Source organism: Ciconia boyciana, chromosome 5 (assembly GCF_034638445.1).
Source record: "Ciconia boyciana chromosome 5, ASM3463844v1, whole genome shotgun sequence".
In the NCBI taxonomy this organism is placed as follows: Eukaryota; Metazoa; Chordata; class Aves; order Ciconiiformes; family Ciconiidae; genus Ciconia; species Ciconia boyciana.
The window spans coordinates 58,228,995-58,247,864 of NC_132938.1; the positions used below are offsets into that span (position 1 = coordinate 58,228,995).

Sequence of the window (18,870 nt, forward strand, 5' to 3'; positions counted from 1 at the left end):
CTTCTATGTAAAAGGTGTAATAATGATACTTTTCATCAGACCAAAAAGTGCAATGAAATAAACAAAATTTGAATCACCACATGTAAAGATGAGGTAAAGTACCCCTCATTTAAAACCAGATCACAGATTCTGCATTCTTATCACAGACTATACATTCTGAGATAACTAACACAATAGAACTAGATACACAGGTGACAATAACAGAACAAGAGCTAACGGGATGAAAACCAACACAATGACCTCAAAATATACAATAAAGAACTTAACTTCAATAGCATTATATACATGTATCATACATCACATCGCCAACATTTCATTAAAGGTAACAACACATCTCACATTCTCCTCTCCTTCTCCAAAAGGAGTGAACTGGTAAAATATAGGAGTAGAATTAAGATCAACTGAAGTGAGATCTCAAAAAAAAAAAAATTAAAAAAAAATCTTTATTTTGTTTTCTTTTGGACTTCATCTGAACAAATACACGCACCTTTAAAAGGTCACACATGTTGCGATCAACAATCCTGGCAAGGTCTGTCACAATCTGACAGACTCAGGAAACCAATTGGATGACATATAAAAAGCAAATAAGGGAATTAACTGCTGCTAGGATACTCTTCCTTTACAATAAAAGGCACCAAATCAGATCTTCAGCTACTCGGAGGTGTCTTAAGTTAGTTACAAATCAGGCATCAAATCCCATGCTCTATGCAAGGACTATCAGTCCTTTGTATCTGAATGCACCAGCATCTAAATTTCTAGGCATAGGGTATGTTAAGTTTCAACTCTCTAAAGTATAGAGGGCTTGACATTTGTCTATTAAACATTCACTATGCAGTAAATAGGACAAGTAACAGTATTACCAGAGCCTTAAACCACACAATCATTGAAGGAAAAGTGACCTCTAAAGATGCATGATGAATCATCACACAGTAGGCAGCACCTATTTCCTTACCTTCCTCCATGTTAAAGTAAAAGATGTATCTGAAAAACAATTGCTGTTTGCATGCCGAAATGCCAAATGGCAACTACATATCAGTGTCTGGCCCAGACCCTATGCTTTTGAAGACTCCCAAGTTCATAAGAAGTCAGAAAGTGACTTTTGTAGCAAGCAAACTTTGCTTGCTTCCCAAATCCTGCCCTGTCACAATTCTTACATACTAACAGTCTTTTCAGACTTAAACACCTAATATTACATGTTTAAATAGAAAATAGAGGACAGAAAAAGTAATAGACCTAGAAAAGATCATGTCTAAATTATCTCAGTATGGAGAGTTGAGGGTAAAACAAAATCACGGGTTTGGATTTTTCACCATAACCTTTGTTATGAAAACAAAACCAACAACTTCATACCATGGGACCATTAGAAAAGGTAGATGCCCAACTCAGAATGACTAATAAATAAATAATAATAAAAAAAGAAGCCACTGGGTCCACACATTCATGAAGCTAACTTCAAAAAAGAATAGTTCTACTACTACAAGCAGGGGGTGGGAAGGATTACAAAAGCTCATGGTTACAGCTATATAGGTAAGATTTTTCTCTCAAAGATAAAGAAAATATTCTGAAGTAATCACATCTAAGTGATCAAACTCTACTAATCTGGCATTTTAAAAAACACAAAATGACAGTTACAATACAATGGCAAGAGTTGGCAACATTGACTTTGCAGTAAAAAAATTAGAGAAAAAGAATACAATGCATTTCAAAGTCCATGTGATTCCTGTAACTCACTAGTGACAGCACATCCTTTCAGCATATATGGCAGTATTAAAGGTGGTTATAGACTTGGGAAAGTGGGTATCAAGCAGCAAAGCAAGGTGCTCCACAAAACATTTTCATTATCCCTCAGCCAGCTACTCTTCACCTAGCTCATCACAGCATTGCACTGCTGATAAATTTTGCTGATGCACAACTAGTCAGATTCAGGATTTTTGTAATGTAGGAAAGTTGAAGAAGTTGAGGAAGTCTATTTCCCTTTCCTATAAAAAACCCTCTGAGGAACACAAACAGCAAAGATGAAGACCAAGAAGTATTCTTCTTCCTTTGGTATTGCTTCTACACTAGAAAAGTTAAGATTCAGTTAACACACGGTAGCAACATCCATACAACCAGAATACCTTCATATCTGCGAGCACGGTTATTTTAAGGGTCAAATCCTTGCAACTCCCCTTCAAACCAATGATCAAAAGGGGAAGTTCTCCTTCATCCATATGCTTCACACATGCTGTGCAGACATTGTTTCCAATGGCTGAAGTTGGCATGTTAGACTATCAAATCCAGGTATCAGTCAATGCATTCTCTACACAAAAATCCTATTTTGATCTGGGGATTTCTACCCAGCATTCACCTAACAGAACATAATTTGGCCTATTATTCTTTTCTACCACTACAGATGTTTTGAGACTATTACTAACATAAAATGATTACTTCAATTAGACTAAATTTACAGAACACCATTCTTCCACATTTCCAAAAATCTTTTAATGATTTAAGAAAAAATTATACTTAAAAAAAAAGCTAACATTACATTATGTATTGTCAATTACATAGTGTAATGTAAGCCCTTTTTTTTTTTTAAAGTATAATTTTTAAGTATAAGTGTTGACCTAATGTCAATTATGGCAACACTATGTTGACCTCAAGCATGTTTAAAGTGCTCTTTCGAGGGGAAGAACATAATAAAATCATTTTTTATAGTCACCACAGTAATTCACTATAAAGGTTTTAAAAAATATGATTTCCACTCTCCCTGTTCATAGTCAGATGCTATCTTTAATGATTGCTGAATCCACACAGGGAAACAAAAATAGTGTTTAATGCCCAGGCATTAATTTCTAATTCAACCAACAGAGTTATCAGAAATTAGAGTAATTAACCAAAACTGCCCATCCTGTGTTGTTAGTCCACCCAATGAATATCCAAAAGTTACTCAAAGCTTTCAGTCCTACACTTAAAAGAGACACTACCATGTGCTTGTTCAGCAGCAATTCTGTAAAGTCAGCAAGTCTCAGTACTATTTGCATTAATCACTCAAAATTACTGCTTTTCAAAGGTTTGCTGACAGGATACTGCTGATTAATTTCATCACTGCTTTTCTTCCTCCTCCCATTAAGAAAAGAGGTAATACTGCACAGAGTTTGCTAGCATGGTCTTTGCCAGGAAAAAAGGGAAGTGGGGTGGGTGGGAGGATATTACCAGAACTGCCTTACTGTGCTACAGTTAACTTAGTGCAGCTTCCTTCTATACACCAAGGCCAGAAGGAAAACATTTTCTTAATCAAAGGCACAGCCATGTACATATGAGAGAACAGTATCAGTGGACCACCTTAGATTGTACATTTGAAGCACTGTCTTAATAAAACAAACGTTGATATGCTTGAGGTATGTTATTTTCAGATACTAAAGTAGCCTCTTTTCACCCTGAACTGCTATACCATTCAGGCTTAGCTCAACAGGATGACAGAAAATTCTCCTCCTGCCACTGCTGTCTTTATCCAGACGGAACTCAAGCCTCACAAACTGGAAGCTGTAACCTTATATCCACTTTATAAAGATAACTGTGGTTTTACTAAGGCTGAGGATTCTCTGCTACAAAGATGAGTGTCACACCAAGATTTCTTCAGAAACAAACACCAAGACAGCAACATTTTGAAGCTTTCATTCTGATGGGGAATGGGTCAAATCTACATTTGCTCTTAGGAACAACTCTGCAACCATGTCAGTACAAAACTGAAGGTCTTGTCATACTTCCAACTGCAAGCAGAGGAATTATTTCGAGATATCATTACTAAGAGGAAGCTTTCTAAAAGTTTTTGCTTAGAGTGACATTATTCACAAGAAGAAAAAGTTAAAGATATTTTATTTGGAAACAATCTTTGGTTAAGTCTTTCAGCAGGGGCTTTCATTCCTATATTATATAGTTCTTGGTTTATAGCAAATGTATGCATTAAAATAAATTAATTGGGGAATAACCACAGAACTCCTAGTCTGCTTTAAGCATTCTCTCTACAAAAATTAATTTTTTTTTCCTTAAGCCTATTTGTTTGCATATTAGCTTCTCTGCTTATAAGAACATGCATATGCACAGCACACACAGAGGACTGTAACAGTGGTTTTACAGTGCTAAACATTTTTTTTTCCCCATAAAGAAAAGAAAAAACAGTGTTTTATTACTTTTGTAAATGACACACCAGCAAGACAGCTGAAGTTGGCTTGTACCAGTTGTTTATCATCTTTGATAAAATTACAAGAGCAGAAGAAAAACGAGATTTCGGAAATCACTAGAAAATAAAACCGAGATAAGGTTGTCTGCTCAGGATTTGATGGAAATTTTGTACAGAAAGGCACTAAATGGCTAGCCATAGCCTAAGTATAGGAAAGAAACATGTCTCCAATGCTCATCTCATTTTTCACTGTCATCATATTAAGTCTGCAGATCTCTGAAGACCAAAGTGTCTGAAGAGTTAAAATAAAAAAAACCAAAACCAACAAAAACCCCCACCAATGCCTAGATTTCCTTTAGTGACTTTTAAACCTGAATGACTTCTTCTGGAGACTACAAAATATTACTGATAGCAGACAGGAGAGAATTCACATGTCTGCCTTTATATTTTATCATAAACTTGCACAAACTTCAGTTATGTCTGGAAGCCAAACATAAATTAATCACAGAGCAAGCAATTGCACAGGTATGGCACAATCCAGTGTTTTTCTTATCTTTGAACCTCTCCCAGCTTGGACAGATGTGCCACTCTTCACTATGCTGGAAGAGAACAGAACAGATGAGCTCCTGGAAACCCAGCTTTCATACTCAGGTACCCAAAGCAAGGGGCTCCCAACCATTAAAATACTGCCAAATTCAAAGATCATGTATTATGAATTACTGCATAACATGGTTAAGAAAGAAAACATTAGTAACAATGGGATTCTGAACACCATGTCTTCTGCTCCTGAATAAATCCAACATTTTTTTCCTTTTGTGTGGGGACTAAAAAAAAGTCGAAAAATCACTCTCCAGTGCACTAAAAGCTAAAAGAATTCTCAAAACACTCAGACCATGAAAAAAATGAGAGCTCCTCTTCCTCAAAGACCTAAAAGCTGAAGAACTGAGCTCCCTTTAAGAATTTAGCTTCTCTGAGCAGAACAGTCATCTTGTGCACATAATTTAGTGCAAGAAGCAGCCAAGGAATAATCTCCTGCAGAGGTTAAAGATGATCTCGTGACTATCGCACAAAAATCCTTAGGTGGGGAGAAGGAAGTCTGCACTGAAAGTAGGCATTATCATTCTGTTACACCCCCACCCCCCCCAACACACACAAAAAGGTTTTCTATGGTAGCAAATGGTCAAGAAAATAACACAAGAACAAGTGTTCAGAATTTTCAGAGCCTGCATGAGGGCTATAAACGTTATGCCATCTCACTATAGTGGCTCAGAACACAAAAGTAAGCAACCTCACAGGTACTATATTTAGAACTAAAGAATGTGTAGAGATTACCGAGGACATACAGGAAAAAGTAATTACTTTTTCCCTAAGTAGTACACACAAACACACACAAATTCATACAAGAACCAACTATCCTCGTCTACTTTCAGCATCTTACCTGTAATTCTACGAATATAAAGTAAAGCAAGAACTATGCCCCACAACTCCTAGCTCCCCTTGTTTCACTCTGCACTGAAAGTAAGTATTCCATCTTTGAAAAGTAATTGTATCTCTCAGGAATTCTGAGCAAGTAAGACGAAAAGAGGAGAGACTGGACTCTACTTACAGGTTACTTTAATAATCAGCAAAGGGGATACATAAGCTACTTCTATAGGGCCAGCTCACAGCTTTTCTGCAGCTTATGCAATACTAAGCTTTATTTAAGTTAAACAAATGAGAACAGCAACCTTCAGTTTTGTGTTTGCAGCAGAGCTCAAGGCAAATTAAGGAATTCTACACTAAGACTTGAGTTCAGATCACAGCATACTTTTAAAGTATACCCTCCTGATCAGCCCCTCCTACCACACTTGATTCAGAGTGGTTTCAGAGCACACAAACTGGATTCCTTTCAGATGAGCCAGAAGGTAGGATCCAGAACCTGCCTGTTGCCCTGCAGCTGCTAATGGGCATTTGGTCCAGAGCAGGCTGAAGCTATATGGAATCAGCACCTCTGAAAGATGTATAGCACACTTTGCTTTACACATCTGTTCCTACTGGATCACATCACTTGCTAATAAAGAGATAGGCTGAGAAAGGTCCCTTTTCTTAGTACAGGTCACGCAAGGCTTTTTTACCTCATCTTGTCCTGTGGTAACCTATGCTCCTGGTGTCCACAAAGACACTCTAGCACTGTGAGCCAAGGTAACTACAGCCAGCCTACGGGCCGTCCCCACAACTGAGCCAGCTGCCAACCTCAGCCAGCTTTTCCTGTATGAGCTCCTACCCACAGCACCAAGAGGGCACAAGCAGGGGCAAAAGTCTGAGCTGCAGCTGTCCACAGCTTTTTCCACTGCAGCCAGGGAGCATACGTGGTTAGCCTCTCAGGGTAGAGGACTCTTGCCCTACTGCAACTGCAGGCCAGGTATTGAGCAGACATTTTAAGATCATAGGGGTGCTTTCTCCCATTTAAAGTTACAATGGACAACTGCATTTTACTTTATTTTTAAGGAAGACCTATACCTATGGCATGAGAATAGAGTTTTTCTTAATGTTAGCTGTGCCAACTTTCTCCTTCCCACTGCAACAGAAGTGATGGGTCCCTAACTTCCTTACACAAGGAGACGGATTCTCTCATTCTTTGTGGTGCTCCAGGTGGATCAGAAAAATCTCATTAAGAATCTGATCAATGAAAATTTTTAAAAGAAAAGCTGAAAATGAAGTGTCGTTATTAATGCAGTTAACATTATTGCAGATGTGTGGCAGTATGAACTGAACTGACAGCTCAAGAAATCGTGACTAGCTAACAATAAATAATGCTATCCTTGCAGCCAGACAGGGTTGATTTTTTGTTATTCATTTCTGCAGTTCTCTGAAGCACTGCCAGTTAAAAAAAAAAAAAGGGAGCAGGGCAGGCCTGTTGGCTGCTACTTGATAGAGTAGCTGCAGATCCAACACACTAGAAGATAATTAACTTTAAAAAAAAATAAATTACATTTAAAAAAAAAGTAATTTTCAAATAAACAAATATAACCACTAACTCCAGTAAGTACAGATATTAGTAAGAATAACAGAGCATGCTTTCTTTTTTACGAGTTACTGGATAGCAGGAAAAGCACCTAGAACTTCGTAAAACCACACTAACGCAATCTCTTTACAAATTTCTCAGCCTTTGAGAGAAAGGCTGCACCATCTCTGCATGAGAGGATTAAACATTAGCAACAAGCCACGTTCCTAATTAACCCCCTGACCTCCCCCCATTTTATAAAGGTGCAACAGAATTTTTAAAGCTATGAACAAAAATTGCAACAGTGCACAGCTCTTCTCCTAAAGTCAAGCATTTCAAGTAAATCAGTAGACTTTGCAAGTGTTCCTTTAACAAATAATTTGGCTATACCATACTTAAAAAAAAAAACCCCAAACCCTAAATATCTAAGGTTAAAGGCCATACCTAGGTACGTTTTAGTAGTTAGCTCAAAAAATCTGGATCCCCATATCAATGGTACAAATGCTACTTAAAAGTGAAACGGAACGGAAAGTTCCAAGAGAAGAACAGTCTGCAAATGCAGATGATCAAAGGGACTTTGCAACTAGGCCAATAAGCAATAGTGCTGTTAGGAATTTCATAGCTAACAACTAATATTCCAAAAGGCATTAGAAGTGCATCACTTTGATCTATATCCCAGCACGCGTCATCACAACAGGCAGGAAACACCTATCTAGAGAGGTAACAATAAACTTAAGTGTAGCCAAAGCAGATGCCTGTGATTATAAATTAGAAATGTATTAATCAGCATACAATTAATATTAAATTTCCTTGAAAGTGATATGAGAACTGTGGTCACCAAAGGGGCAAATAGAGATGGATATAGTTGCATCTAGGAGAAATCCAGACAACAAAAGTTGCCAGACAAAAGGATAAGAGAAGCACAGCAGACTGTAAATACGCAGGACCTACTCCCAAATACACAAGAAGGATGACTGGCAAAACATAAAACAACAAGCAGTACTGGGAGTACAGGAGACCACCCCTTGCGGGGGCTGGAGAGTGGTGATAACATAAAAATATCAGGCATTAGATAACAGAAGAAAGACCAGTGCACACCGGCTCTTACTTCACTCAAAGAGCTCTCAAGCCTGATTACCATGACTTCCAAGAACCACCAAAGGCCATAGCTACCATTGTTAACTGTACAGCACCAGCTCCGTGGTATTGTATACTCACAGCTAATTTACAATATGTGTTAAAGACTAACATTTTTGTGTACACAGTGATGATTAATAACATGCATGAGTTAACCTTTAGTAAGATGTGTGCTGTTCATGAATGAAATTTACAGTTTTAAACCTTAAAACTAGCCCGATCTGCCAGCCTTCTAAACACTCCTATCACAGCAGTCTCCAATTCCCTGGTATCTATCTAGCTATAAACACAGATGCGGGTGCATATATTCAGTCCCAATACATGTGTGGACAGAAGGAATTTGTATCTGTCCATCTGAAGCTCCTGTTGGTTCAGGAGCCAAGCCATTCAGTTAACTTAAGCGCTGTGCTCATGATATGGTGCCCACAAAATTGCAGGGCAGGGAAAAACGGGCTATACGATGTTTCCCATAACATTATGTTCTGTAAATCTATCATTTCAAGACTGGCACAACACTGATGTAGGGATGGTATGGGACTAATGCAGCTTCTAGGCAGGAAAGCAGCTAGCTTGGAGTGAAGGCACAAGTCTGGGTCTATTTGCACTGTAAAATAGAGGAGCTTGAACACAAAGAGAGAACATTCATATGCACAGAATAAACGATCTCAAACCACAATGACGTTAGATGCATTGATATGCTTGCAAACATCTCTAAATAAAACAGCTGTCTGATCCCTAATTAGTGACAAATGCTCTCCTGAAGACATTGCTCAGTAGTTCCGAATGCAAGAACTTGCACTTCAAAAATATAACCCCTTTCTAGAAGTATGCATTGTATAGCAAGTTTAATGTGTTAGCTCTTCCTTTTCTTCCTTCCTAAAAGCAGGATGAAGTGTCAAACACTGTATTAAGTTAGAATAACCATATACTAACCACATCTTGTTCTTGCAAGTCTACAGGCAATTTTTATTCTAAACACAACTATCATAAATCAACATTAAGATTAATAATGTGGCTTAAATCCAGTAAGATTTGCACAGTGCAAATTTGACGTTTGCTTTTTCAGGCATTAGCTCATTAGTAGTAGTTTGCTCATTTATGCAGAATGGAATTCTAACACTGATCCTTACACAGTTCCTTGCAGAAATATCTCTGCAGGATGAAGCCACCCTCCCACTGAGGATGGCGTTTGGTCTGTTTGAGACAAACTCAACATCCTCTTTCACTAGATACTGAAGACTCAAAACTCTCCACTACTTTTGTTCTCAATTAACTCAGCATAGCTCATCTTCAGCTCAAGATCTTTAATACTGCTTTTAGCATGGAAAGCTGTAGGAAGTGTCTACAAGCAACTACAGAAGAAGCATAGTAGAGGAAAATGTTGAAATATAATTACATACTTTTTCCACATCTACAGACTTTATGTTGTATACAGCCATCATATCTACTTTTTAATAGCAAGAAGCAGACACTATCATAATCTCAAAGAGTAGGATTCTTCTGTTTTCTTTTTTCCTGGAAGAGAGGAAGATAAGAAACAAGTGTGCACTCACTGTTACGTTTCACATGTAAGGGAGACATGGACACGTGCTCTGGGATGTCTTTGTGCTGCCATCAAACATTGCAGCCAACTACACAAGCAAAGAATTTGGTTCCATACCTAAAAAGGTCACTCAGACATCAAGAGCAATAACGTTCACCTCGACTACCTCATGAAAGCTATACCCCTTTTCCATTCCAAACAATTGTTTTCTCATTGTGAGAGGAAAGGCAGTCACAGGAGACAACCTATGCTAAAAGGAATGCTACAGGCAGATTTGCAGTCACACTAAAAATTACTTAAAGAAATAAAAAAAATACTCCTATATGAACAAAAGCATCATTGGACAATATATAAACAAGCCTGGACTAATGGCTCATCTTTCATCATAGCTTCGGAAGTAAAGCATTGGCAAGAAACTAAAGGAAAACTCTACAGACACTAAAAGCCCAAGCTATAGACTCTCACACATGCTTAGGAAAAAAATAATTATAAGTTTGTTTATTAATGCTACTTAATTTTACTACTTCATCATTTGTCCTTGCTAAAGGCAGCCTCATTATGACATATGGGTTTCTCATGTGAAATTCCAACACAGACTTGATTCAAAGCAGAATACACTCAGCCCTTGAAGTTCTGCTCATATGCAGCTCAAGTCAAATCATGTAAAACCTTCAGCCTTTTGATGACTTGCACCTGTCTTACAATATTTTTGAAGAATCCCTGGCTACTCAGAAATTGCTTCCCCCCCCCATCTAATAATCCCTTCTGTAACATAGTTTCACTTCAAGTTTGCCAAAAGCACATTAACAGCAAGGATGGCATAAAGAAATCTAATTCAATCAATGAGAAGACAACTGTTTAATACAGCCAAATAAAATGTACTCATCCAAATCAGTCAGATCATGTTTTCTCCAAACTAGTAAACAGCTGCAGACACAGTCTGCTTCCCATCAAATGTTCCGTGTATAACAAACTATACCTTGTATCTCTGATGGTTCACTAGTAATTTTTCAAAACCATGACTTTCAAAACATATGACAACTATATTTTATTGAAGAAAGGAATAGGCTTAGACTGCCCAAGCCACAAATTGAAGACCAATCCAGAAACAATTGTAGGTGCCAAAAGTCTGCTGAATGTCAGTATTTGCTGGCATTTTTATTATTATGAATACAAGTGCAAACCAACTTCTTCAAAGAAGAAAAACACTTCAAGCATGACAGAAAAGGAAAAGCTCACAACTCCTATTATAACAGCACAGGAGCACAGAAAATAACTCCTTTAACACTGTCTGGAAAAGGTATCCCAAAGGAGTAGTTGTAAATGTGTTTAAAAGATGGAGAACCTTAAAAATGAATTCACATCTTACATTCTAGTCTGTGGTGTCAACAGTGCTAAAGTAACTAGCAACTTTGAAAATCTAGTAAAATTTTGACTGCCACAAACATGAAAACTACCGTTAGTGAGACTGCTGAAGTACAAAACTTCTACCCACTATAATTTTTTGTGACTTATATTCAATTCATTCACAAGAAAAAAATCCTTGCATGCACAAGATGACACAGAGGAAGCCAGCCAGACCGAGACAACATTTTCAAACCTCTGAACAGCAGTAAACTATTATGAGCTTAAATCAGGTATTTACTATTTTTGCTTGACTATGTACGTAAATTCCTATCCCTTTAAAAATTTAACTGACTCCTGAACATACTTCAGAGAGCTGATTTTGCACTAACGTGACTGTTACAAACTAAAATTGTGTACTTTCTCTGACTCAGAGTAACAACAAACAGGACAATAAACCAGGAATAAACAAACAGGAAACAATGACCCAGACTACACAGAGGACAATGGAGACTGGTCTGGTAAAAAATGGGACATCAATGCCTAAAATCCTACTCTATCCTAAAACTCTTATCCATGGTTGCAGCCCGTGTTCCCTGTGGCACACAACTCCAAAAGAGCTCCCCTGCTGTTATTGTGATGCCTTGTGGAAGTACAGTAAAGGAAATTGGAACTAATGTCACTTTTAGAAGCATTAATTGTAGTTATGATGTCCACTTGGCTATCCCCTGAATAAAACACAGAAAACACTAAAGAGCTGTATTAAATTCCGTTTCTGCATCTGGTTACCTATGGTAAGAATTGCAAAGAGCTGACTCATTTCATCCATTTGAGAGTTCTTGAAATTTACCTGATAGAGTTCTAACAGCAGCACATGCTCCTTCTAGGATCCCAAATATGCATCACTCAAAAGAGAAAATAATCTGGCCATAAATTACCAAACACTTACTTGCATTACCCTTTGAAAGTGAAGTTGAGCATGTTACCTTTAAGGACAATGACAAACCATCTTTGTAATTCCTGGAGACTGCTGTCACAGTATTGTTAGGTAAGGAATGAATTCTTGAATATATTACAAATCCAAGTTCTAGAAAATTTTTGGTGGTATGCTCAGTAAAATGACTTACTGCACTGAGACAGAGCAGCTAAGGTAAATGGCTAGAGCTCCAATTTCCGGTATTTGGCCCCTATGTGCAACTGATTCATTAGAATTAGAAAACTTGGTGAAACTCTGAGGTTAATTGAACAAAGAACTCTGCTGCTTTCTTTTTTTTTTTTAATATACTTCATATATTAAGGAATGTATGCTACGCTTGATGCATGACTTCAGGAAAGATTAACTGCAAATAACTACCAAACAGCTGTATGGCCTGTTTTCCAGTATGTATGGAAAGATAGACAGTCCATAATGTAATGTCTTGAATTTCAGCACTAACATAATAGAAGATTTCCTGCTGATTTTACATCAGCTTGTGGTACAGGTGCAAAGGACTTAGGTTACTGGCAAGTGTAAGGAAAATTAATCTAGAAACCAGAAGAGCAGCTTCTCACATTCCATAAACAGTTTATAAAATTAATTGCAATAGCATACACATCAATTCCGGATGTGTAACCAGCTATGCCATCATTGACCAATACAATCAGAATACATGGAAAAAGCCAAATACTTCCCTCCAAAGGTAATTGATATAGACAGGTCATATAACCAATAACTGGGAATTAGTCCATCCAAATTATTCCTGGAAATTTATGGGTCTCACATAAGAACAAAAATGTCTGTTTTCATTAAAAAAAAAAAAAAAAAGAAGTAGAGGGAAAAAGTCAGTCTTGCAAGAAACTTCATTTGAAGTGAACATAATCTTTTAGCTACTACTGCAAAAGCTGTAATTTACAGTAGATGAATCACTAACGAATCACTAATTCATCACTAATGATGAATCACTTAAAGCTATGAACATACATACAGGCTATATTTTAGCCCTATACCTCAGGTGTTACAACATCCTGAAGAAATCCCAATCGGCTCATTAAAAGAAAGATCAGATAGCAGAATAACTTATTTCAGTAAAAACTCTCTCAAGCCAGGAGGAAAAAATAAAGACAGGATTTATGCATCTACTCTCAATAGAGCCACAGCCCACATAACTAAGTAACTTCTCTCAGCATGTCAAAAACCCAAAGTTGCATACCTTAGCAAACTATCTAAAAAGGTCTCAAAAATCTTTCTGGATGCCACAAAACACATACTAGTATAGAGGGGCATAACGGATGTGCATACAGACCACAACAGTTATTTGAGAAAGTTTTGTTTATAGAATTATGATAGAGAAATATATTTTTTTTTCCCCCTCAGAAAAGGACACCTTGCCCCTTGCAAGGCTAAGGCTGCAGGACTAAATTGCAATAGAAGTTGTCAGAGAATTGACACAAATATACTGTATCAAGCAATTCAAAGCAAATTAAAATAGCTACGTGCATGTTTTTTCAAAAAACAGTCAAGAGGCAGCAGATAGTCTGGGCTGCTTCACAACTGACACCAAGATACACATGTTCAAAGAACAGTGTGAGAACTGAATGAAAAAGGAAAGAAAAGAGCTTCTGATGCTTTAAGTATTTCTGGAACTTTGCAGAATAGGAACCTGATGCAAAACTGTGTGAAGGGCTGTAGTATGTTATCACACATGAAAAGCCCTTTACACCTAAATACCTCTCTATCCGAAGACAAAATGGAAGCCATATTGGCCTAACATTCCTCAAGCTACAGTCCTCTGCAACACATACTGTCATACAAGCTTAAGTTCACAAAAAGCTAACACACAGGCACAGGGCATTTTGCATTTAGATTTATCTCTGCCAGACAGCATTGTTAGCATCCTGTTTAGGGGTTGCAAGGCTCGAAAAGCTACAGATCCAGTATTACTCCCTTTATACAAATCTAATGCGGGATGAGTCACAGGAAGTCTATCTGGCTAGTAACTTATCAAACACAGCCCACCTGAGATGCCTAATGTTAACCAGGAAGGCACATAAGAATTTGTTGATTATTTTACCGAGTAATCATCATCTCTACGCTTGCATGAATATCAAGAGAGAAGAAATCTAATGCTTGCTATAAACTTTTCAGAAACTAGAATGAAGAGACTTTCGATTTCTCTAAATGTGTTTTATATTTATGCACGTGTTCTGGAAACAACCAGTTAGCCTACAATGCCTTGCTATCCCAAATGGAAATAATGTATCTCTTCTTCCACTCTTCACACTTTCCATGTTACATATTCTTTGGGACAAGAGACCACTTCTCTGCTCCAAAGGTAATAGTAATAGACTTTAAAATTACAGTTAACACTTTTAGCAACAAGTCTGATGGGGATTTTGTTGTTTGTTTGCCGCTTTAAAGATACAGCTCAACTATTCTATACATCCTACTATGAAAGCAAATATTCTTGACATCCAGCCTTTGGACTTGGTTTTGACCAAAGCCTTGCTGAAGTGACTATATTAACCCAAATTCAAATCACTTATTAGCACCCTGGCATATGTATCTGACATCCTGTCCACTTTCTAGTTAATAAATTACTACATTTCTGCATATGAAAAACATGCACAAAATTCTGTCCTTTCTAGTGAAAGCTGTATTTAATCATCTGCAGACATACAATCTTCAAATTAATTCTTAGGGAGATACTTATCCTGTCATAGGTCTGATTTTATTTTTAAAAAGAAAACCCAAAACTACTATTACAAGACAGACAGGATTTTATGAGTTACAAAGTATTTCAGTTGTAAGCAAGTTCCCTGTAACTCTTCTAGTTTTTAGAATCCTACAGAAATAAGTACTCCCTCTTTCAGGCATGTGTTTGTCTGATAAACAATGTCTTTAGGCTAAACTTTGACAGAGAAAAATTTATATAAACGAGTAAAAGTTAAAAAAAGGTCCAGGACTTTGCCACAGATGATATGTGAAATTATGGTAAGTGGATTTGAGTTTAGCTTGACACCTCACCTCACTGGCTTGCTTTCTCGTAGCAAATCTTCCAGATTCTTTTCACAGTGTTCAGCTGCCACAACCAGTCTCTCTAATTGAAAAAAAAAAAAGTATAAGAGGACTAGAATCCAAATGAGACAATGGGAGTACAGACTTCTCAGTCTACCTATTTGGCAGATGTTAAAGTATTTTGACATACATTGTATGGAAAATTACATATAATTTCAATGTTAAAGATGTACAACTTCTGGATGTCACTACTATTTTCATTTATGAGATACAGCAGATCATCTTTCCTGTTTCCTCATGTAAAGCACTGTCAATCCATCCATCCAGTAACCTCCTAATAAATGTTGAACCCCTCAGCCAATGTCAGTCAGACTTAAAAATACAGGTCTCAAAGAAGATAAGCATTTACAAATTTGCAGAAATCTGTGGCTGGGTTGATGACAGAGAGACTCAAAGTAACATCAGCTTTGAGAAATGGGACTCAGAGTGAGCACAGGAGTTTCAGCCCTGATGGGCCAACTAGCACATTACTAGCTCTAGTACCTCTTGCCCAACAAATAGCTATAGGACTTGCAGGGGTCTCACATGTTACAAAGATTGATGGGCTGGCTCTTAATACAGAGGAAAAGACAAAACAATTGTTGCACTGAAGACAGCAATTACAAAGTAGGAAAAGAAAATGGTGTAAGATGTTACATGGAGGTGTGAGATAACTCCTAAAGCAGTTAGGCTTTGCTACTTCCACTACTCATAGAACAGCTAGTAGTGAATGTTCAGATTCAGAATCAAATCAAACTAAACTATTTCAAACATATTTTTAAAAGAAAACTGTTACAGTAAGATAAAGATGGAAAATACTTTGAGGAACACAAGTCATCAAATTAAAGCTGCAATGCTTGTTACTCAACTCTTCGCTTCTCCTTTTTGAAATCAAAGGACCACTTAAGCTTTCTTTGAAGAAAAAAAAAAAATTCTAGGATTGCCTTCTACAACGTTAGCAAAGATTTACAAGTAGTTTAATTTTACACAAAAAAAAATCAGTTTGAATATTATTCAATTACTTTTATATTCTCCTTTTGAGGGTCTTTTGGGGGGAATGCATACATCTAATTAATTTTTTTTTCCATTGTTTTCCTAGTCTGCTTTCATATTTCTCCATAAGGGTAGAAACTGAAATTTGCAAGAAAAATAACATTAAATCACTATGCATAGGACTGACAAGTGAAAAATTCTGTCAGGATCAGAATGATAAAATTTGCCACCAGATTTGCCATATTATTTGAAAGTGATTAACTGCTATTCCAACCACTAGGAACAGAACAGTCTCCTGACTTCATGGTTAGACATTTTACTTGCTATTCTTCAAGTTACTTCAATTATCAGAAGATATGTTCTCCTTCATATTTATACACACTCAAAAGCCTTCATGTTATTGACTCTTCATTGTCAAAAAGGCCACATTTTTCTATTTAACCATATCTTTTATTTACTAAATGTTATGTTAGCTAATGTCTCTTAACCTTTCATCCCAAACAGTATTGTAAGCAAATCCCAGTTTCAAGAGGTACTAGTGAAAACAAGATGAAAATGAATAAACCTTCTAGATCTCCTGACTGCAGACAATGAAAAAACTACAAGTTTAAAAGGAAATGAAAACACAAAGAATCCCCCACCCCACAGAATACTTCAGTGTTTGGAGTTGGCAATATCCTAATTTTCTAAATATCTGGAACATCCTATCATACTGCATTCTAAAGGGGAAAAAATTACTTGCTCTACTTTATGACACCCTGTAGCTAACCAAATACATACATACAATGCACTTCTATATGGGAACATTGTTGATTTAAAAGTTAAAGGTGGCAACCACTTAAATTGTCACAGGTGTTGCAGCCTTTCTGTGGAAATTAAGTGCTGTACTCCTGCTGAGCTTGCAACAGAATAAGATCATCTGGAGCAGAAAAAAAACCTGAAGCCTGATTTGAGCTAACACTAAGTGTGATAATAGTTACTAAAAAAAAAATCTGTACTAGAATAAAGTAATTGTCAGTGGGAGAGATCTTAAAGAGCTAGAATAAAAAACAAAAAAGGGAAGCTGGCAGCCAAGACACAAGGTAACTGAGACAACAAGAACAGCTGCAAATCAAGTACAAGAAACCTAACTATCACATGAAAATGTTCACAAGATTAGAACATGGCTGTATGAGTTCAGTATCAAAAATACATGTATTTCTATGTCCACACAAAGACATGGCACTGCAATTGAGTACAAGAATTTTACAGTGAGGTAGAAAGAGAAGAAAGTTCTTCGCTTTTATCAGTTAGCATAACACATAACAAAAGAGGACAGACAACTAACCTCTGCCTTAACTCTGTAGAGAGGAAACAAAAGCACCAGTACTGTCAGACACAGCAAAGGCATACAGTCATTTTGAGACTGAAAACCAGCTACTTTATAGCACCAGAAAGGCAATATTCTGCTCAGTCACCTTTAGGTATATTGTCACAAAAATATAACTGTAACCATACATAAAATTTCCTTTTTAAACAGATACTCACCATGTTTACCTCTGGTAATGTCAACATACTGGCAAAGCCTGGGATGGGTGATTGTTTTAAGAATTTGAAATCTCCCCAAAATTTTGATGGAGTTAGGTGTCAGAGGAAGGCCATTACTTCCACAAACATCATGTGGCAGAGCTGAGGCAAAGAAGGTGGAGGCACCCATCTCAGTGTCTTTTAAAGGAAACATCTTTTTCACACAATCTTAAGCCCTTTGGAGCAATTCGTGTTCCTTAAAAAAGGAGAACACAGAGTAAAAATTTATCTGCAAAAGATACAGATTCTTATGACTCAGCTTACTAGCTGTTTACTAAATAATGCAATTAAAATGTTTTTTTCTCTGTTACAGGGGAACAGGACATTTTTGCATAATTAACACAGTAATAATGATAATACAGTGCTGCTGCATCATAAACACTACATTTAAAGATGAAAATACAGTGATAGTTTTAAACACAGATTTAAGAATCAAATAAAACTATTTTTAGGAGCAGATAAATGCTTTAATACAAGCAATGTTCAGATGACTACTGCAATATAGTAGGTTATTTATTCAAAAACCAGTAAAGGTACCAAACAGAAAAAATCTCTTCTAAAATATAGGCCACAAGTCCAGATTACCACAACTTTAGTGATAATCCAGCATCTGTATACTATAGCACTCCTAATATTTAAAGCTATGAAGTAACAGCCTTCTGTCCTACTACCATTTCTTTCCCTACGCGTAGATAAACTGCTAGCTCACACACTGACGCAGTAACAAATTAAGGAAGTAATCTACTTTAAATATTTCTGTGGGACAGTCAAGCGAAACAAGTTAGCTTGCAATTTAGTTCCAGGAGCACTTAGTTTCATGACCATCTTTCTCTCCAGCAGGAACAAGCTCTCTCCTCTGAACTAGGCATTTCAATTCAGTGCAAGCTAAACATTTTCTCTGCACTTTTCCATAACTAACAATTATGCCACTCAAGAATACGAAAATCTAAAACATGCACAAGTAGCAGATGCTTCTACAGTCAGCTAGGCCTCAGATAAAACTGCCTGACCTCTTTTTACTAGCAAACTAACAATTTAATCTGAGGCAACAAGTACCAAAATCCAAAAACTGAATCAAGCCTCTGCTCAGCTCATTTCTGGATTACCCA

General features: G+C 37.0%; 1 protein-coding gene across 5 annotated transcripts in view; it reads right to left on the reverse strand.

Moving 5' to 3' along the window:
* Nucleotides 1-18,870, reverse strand: part of TBCK (TBC1 domain containing kinase) — a 115,599-nt gene that overhangs the window by 91,064 nt on the left and 5,665 nt on the right. For 2 of the 5 annotated variants that reach the window (XM_072862547.1, XM_072862543.1), the window contains exon 3: nucleotides 15,173-15,245. Coding sequence is in view for 2 of the 5 variants with exons in the window: in XM_072862540.1 (XP_072718641.1) it covers nucleotides 15,173-15,245; nucleotides 17,723-17,915 (266 nt within the window). In the remaining 3 variants the exon portion in view is untranslated. Of the gene's footprint in view, nucleotides 1-9,682; nucleotides 9,798-15,172; nucleotides 15,246-17,722; nucleotides 17,958-18,870 lie in introns of those variants that run through there. The other 3 variants (XM_072862540.1, XM_072862545.1, XM_072862541.1) reach the window with 3 other exon arrangements.